At 45.0% G+C, this 5,236-nt stretch overlaps 1 protein-coding gene across 1 annotated transcript in view; it reads left to right on the top strand.

The window, feature by feature from the left end:
* Positions 1-5,236, top strand: part of Arhgef33 (Rho guanine nucleotide exchange factor 33) — a 76,346-nt gene that overhangs the window by 32,318 nt on the left and 38,792 nt on the right. The window contains exons 4-6 of the mRNA XM_026785837.1: positions 952-1,116; positions 1,715-1,836; positions 3,005-3,159. Of these exons, the coding sequence (XP_026641638.1) occupies positions 952-1,116; positions 1,715-1,836; positions 3,005-3,159 (442 nt within the window). The remainder of the gene's footprint in view (positions 1-951; positions 1,117-1,714; positions 1,837-3,004; positions 3,160-5,236) is intronic.

Below are 5,236 nucleotides of genomic sequence, written 5' to 3'. Positions count from 1 at the left end.
CTGTCCTGGGATCTAGCTCTTGTAGACCAGGCTGGCCTCTAACTCATAGAGATCTGCCTGCCTCTGCCTCCTGAGTCCTGGGATTAAAGGCATGCACCACCACTGTCTGGCTTATTATTCTTATTTTTAAAAAGACTTTATTTTTTGTTATTTTTGTTGTTTGTGTGCATGTGTATCTGTGTGATTGTATGTATACACATGTGTGCAACTGCCGTTGAATCAGAAGGTGTCGGATCCCCTGGAGTTGGACTTACAGATGGTTGTGAGCTGCCTGACATGGGTGCTGGGAACTGGAGTTGGGTCCTCTAGTGCTCCTAAGCACTGAGCCAGCTATTTGACCCCTGTCTCACTTTTTCACATCTTTTGGGAAAAATAACTGAATTTCTTTATGTTGTGGGGATAATCAGAGGGACTGTGACATGTGATTTCTCTCACAGAATCTTTATGTTCTGGGGATAATCAGAGAGGCCATGGCATGCCATTTCTCTCATAGAATCTAGGTGCTGAATCATATGTTTTTTTCCAAGTAGGTCTCATTGCTTTTCTTTTTTTCTTTTTGAGACAGGCTTTCTCTGTGTAGCCCTGGCTCTCCTGGAACTCATTCTGTAGACCAAGTTGGCCTCAAATTCGGAGATCTGCCTGCCTCTGCCTCTCTGGGATTAATGGTGCGTGCCCCACCACCCTGTTTAAGCGAGCCTTATTCTTACATACCGGGCTCTTTAGTGGTGGCCGTGTTCATGAGAACCCGTGAACCAACTGCTCGCTTTGTTGTCAACTTCTCCCTGGACAAACAGGGGTGGAGTCACCTGAAAGATTCCAGAGCTGGGTAAAGGAAGCATGTGAGGTTTCTCAAGAGCTTGTTTCCTCAAGCAAAGGAAAAGGCCAAAGGGTAAACGGTGCCATTTGTAATAATTCACAGCAAGCCAAGGTCACTCTTCCACAACTCTTCAGTTGCAGGCCCTGGCCTCGGAACTGAAAACTGGCTTCACAGAAGCGATGCAGGAACTGACGCGCATCCAGCATGGAGAATATGCTTTGGAAGAGAAGGTCAAGAGCTGCCGTTGTTCCATGGAAGAGAAAGTCACCGAGATGAAGAATTCATTAAACTACTTCAAGGTGCGAGCCTTCTTCATTTCCCAGCTAAAAGCATGTCGGGCCTAGTACTACATGCTGAAAACTTGCCCTTTCTTATAGCAGCCCACGGTAAGACCTTGCCTTCTGAGCCAATTGTCAGTCATCGTGAAACGATATCTGTCTCATGGTTTCCGGTTTCTGAGCTCTGTGTTAAAATTAGAGGCCACAATGAAAGCAAACGTCATCCCTTATTCCCCATTCACTCCAAAGTATGCACCAGGCAAAGGCTTATGGGATACTGAGGTATGCTTTCTTATCCTGTTGTCTTAGTTAGGGTTTCTTTTGCTGTGCAGAGACACCATGACCATGGCAACTCTTCTAAAGGAAAAATATTTAATTAGGGCTCGCTTCCAGTTTCAGAGGTTTAGTGCATGCAGGCAGACAAGGTGCTGGAGGAGGAGCTGAGAGTGGAGAAAGCGGGGACTGAGCATATCTGAGGCCTCAAAGCTGCCCCCCACAGTGACACACTTCCTGCAACAAGGCCAAAGCTGCTCCAACACAGTCACACCTCTGGATAGTACCACTCCCTTTGAGCTTCTGGGGGCCAATTCCATTCAAACGACTGCTTCTTACATCGTAGGAAGAGCTGAGCAACGCAATGTCGATGATTCAGGCCATCACTTCCAAACAAGAAGAAATGCAGCAGAAAATAGAACAGCTTCAACAGGAAAAACGAAGAGAATCGCGAAAGGTTAAAGCCAAGTGAGTAGCCTAGGGAATACTTACTCCAGGCAAACCCAATAGCAACGGCTCTTGCACAGAGGCCCCGAGAAAACTTCCAGCTGTTAGCATGTGAGGAGTAGGCTCCTGCGCAGCGTGGATCAGCTCATGCTGGAAGAGATGTAGCCATACAAGCTGGTTAATACTGAGGCTGGAGCAACAGTTCAGCGGTCTGGCTGCTCTCGCAGAGGACCAGAGTTTTCAGCTCTGAGCACCGCATCAGGTATCTCCCAAACATCTGTAACTCTAATTCCTTTTCTGACCTCTGCAGGCAGATGGGCATGCACACACACACACACACACACACACACACACACACACACACACACATGCACGCACACACAGAATATGCACACTTTGAACACCAGAGCTTGGCTCTCCAGAACCCACATAATACTATGTGGAGGTGCAGACTAGCTAGTGAGGCTAGTCATATGGGTGAGGTTTGAGTTTGATGGAAAGACCCTGCCTCCATGAAACAAGGTAGAGGCTGATTGGAGGACAATTCACAACTCCACATGCATGAACACACACCTACATATATGTGCTCACATGCACGCACACACACACACATACACACATACACACACAGCTATGTGCCCTTGTGCACAAATGGAAAAAATGCTACTGTTTTCTGGTACTTGGAGTTGAGTTATTAAGTGAGTGAGTCATCCGAAGCAAATACCCAACACTGCCGAGTTTACAGACCGCGCTGAGAGCAAGGCATGGATGGTGACCATGCCTTTAACCCTAGTGGTCAGCAGAGGTGGGAGAATCTACATAGCAAGGGCCACACAGCAAGCCCCAGGATAACCAGGGCAACATAGTGAGACCCGAGTGTCGAAAATGAACATCAAAACAAAATCAAAGATTCTGGTGATAGGGAAGTCATTAATAGAAAAATAAGAATTAAAACATTTCAGTTAGAAGTAATTTATACATGCTGAAGTTGATGAATTAAATTGAACCAAAAGAAGTGACTTCAACCATTTATAATTTATAAAAAATATTTATATGGTTCAACCTGTGTGTGTCTTGGCAACACATTTAAAAACTGCATTCTCTGGCATTATTCTGAATTGAGCCTCCCAGGTATTAATCTACCGGGTATTAAGAACCAAAGCAACCTTTCTGTTTTCTCTTTTGCTAGGAAAACTCAAAAGGAAGAGCATGGCGCACAGGCCGGACCTGCATCTGCGCCTGCGCAAGCGCAAGGGAGCCCCTTCCGCTCCATCAATGTCCCCGAGTCGGGTCATCCCAGTGAAGACTTCACCAACATTTTGCCTTCTCAGACCTATGAAAAAGGTACAGCTCATAAACCATGGAGGAATTAACCATCCTTCTTTCTTGATTCTTAGGAATCGAGCCTTGCGTCTTCACTGGGAGATAGAAAATGTTTCCATACTGCTCAGAACTTTCCTGGTATCTAGAACTGGAAGATGACCACTGGTTTCTGAGAGACTGCCCGTTTTTAAATGTTTTGTGGGAAATACTAAGTTGACTTCTTCTAAGTGTTTAACTTAAAAATAATTTAGTGCCATCAATACAATACCAACCATGAGAGAACTAGATATTTTTTAAAAGTCACTCTAAAATGTCACTTGCTGGTGGTGTAACTCAGTACCCATGTTTCTCTGGGAAGCCAGGCTGCTGCTGTGTACACACTAAATCAGTCACCAGCCACTTCCTGACAGTACTGATGTGAGAAATAGTCACAAGATGGCACACTGGCGGCACCAAAGGAGTTGGCTTTTCAGGGTCTCTGTGATCCTGGACCTGTGCTCAGATCAGGAAAAGTAAACAAAACAAGACAAAATTTACTACATCGTCATTATATTCTCAAAAGTGTCCAACAAAGCACCTACATCTAGAAAAATGACATTTCCACACGTTACGATGGTCCGAGTCCTCTGCCTCTTGTTTTGGTCTTACATAAAAAGCCCTCCAAAGGTAGGCTCAGTGATTTTTTTCAATCAAGTGTCAACGCCTCAACAGTAGGGTTGATGATTTTTCATCCTTGCAGCCCAAGAAGAACCTGTTTTACCGATTCATATACATAAGCGTATTATGAATAACTGAACCCGACACCCGAAGACTAGTGTCTTTCACTTGGTGAACTGACTACAGGGTTGCTTGGTTACTGGCCTTTTGCTGGTACATATGTGTGCTTCTTTTAGTTGTCAGTGAGTGCAGCCTGGGGAATGGCTGCTCCATCCCTTTGGGAGGGGCTTCCACAGGTGGTCCTGTGTTCTTGGCTCTATGGTGAGAAGAGCAAGACCTTGCAGGTGGAGAGCCAAAAATGGACTCGGAGGAGAGGTCAGACCAATACGAGGTCTGGGGCAGCTGTGTGCATTCCCAAGAGAGAATCTTAAAAAGTAGATTTGCAAAACAAATTTGTGCATCTCTTTACGATGTGTGACTGCCCTCTTGGGATTTTTTTCCTCAGGTTTCCCACCGAAAACAGGTAATCCAGGTGACTGCATTGCCCAATGCATTTATTTATTTAAAAATTTTTATTTGTTATTATTAGTTTGTACGACTGCAGGTGAATGTGGGCCTCAGCATGGGTTTGGAAGTTAGTGGACAACTTTTTGGCTGTGACTCTCTCTTCCCACCATGAATTTCAGATCAAATTCAAGTCATTGGGCTGGTGTGATAAGAACTTTCTCACAGGCTGGATTGAAGTGATCTGCTCACTGGCAGCCTCTCCTTCCCACCTCATGATAGGGACATCTCATAGTTTTGTTCGCCCCCATTACTGACTAAAGGATCAAACTCTCAGAAAATGTTGGTTTATCCCTTTTTTTTTTTTTAAAAAAAAATGATACAGTGGTGTGATTGCTGTCTGTTTCCCCCAAATTTCGTAGCTTCAAGGAGCAAACATTCATTACCTCAGTTTCTCTGAGCCAGGAATCTGGTCACAGTTGATCTGGGTACCACTCACTTGGGGTCTGCCATGACGTAGGTTGCTATTGAAGTGCTGGCCACAACTGTTGTCATATGAGGGTTGTATTTCTAGAAGACATCTTCTTCCAGACGTACCCACATGGTGGAGTAGTCCCTGTGACATGGGTATCTGCAGCATGACACCTGGCTCGCCCCAGGGTGTTGGTCTAACAGGATGTTCAAGACAAAACGATAGCTTTTGATAACCTAGTTTTGGAGGAAGCAGCTCAGCCTTCCTGCCATAGTCTATTCATCAGAAGATAATCATTAAATCCGGCACCACTCACAGGCAGGAATCCCAGGAAGGGGATATCTGGGGGTAAGGACAACCAGGGAGCCATCTTAGACACTGTTTGCCACAGATGGTTAACCCTTCTTTTCTTTCCTTTTTAAAATATTTATTTTTAGTTATTTTACATTATGTATCTCTCTCTGT

Source organism: Microtus ochrogaster, linkage group LG3 (assembly GCF_000317375.1).
Source record: "Microtus ochrogaster isolate Prairie Vole_2 linkage group LG3, MicOch1.0, whole genome shotgun sequence".
Classification (NCBI taxonomy): domain Eukaryota; kingdom Metazoa; phylum Chordata; class Mammalia; order Rodentia; family Cricetidae; genus Microtus; species Microtus ochrogaster.
This window is presented reverse-complemented; position numbering and strand designations above follow the sequence as displayed.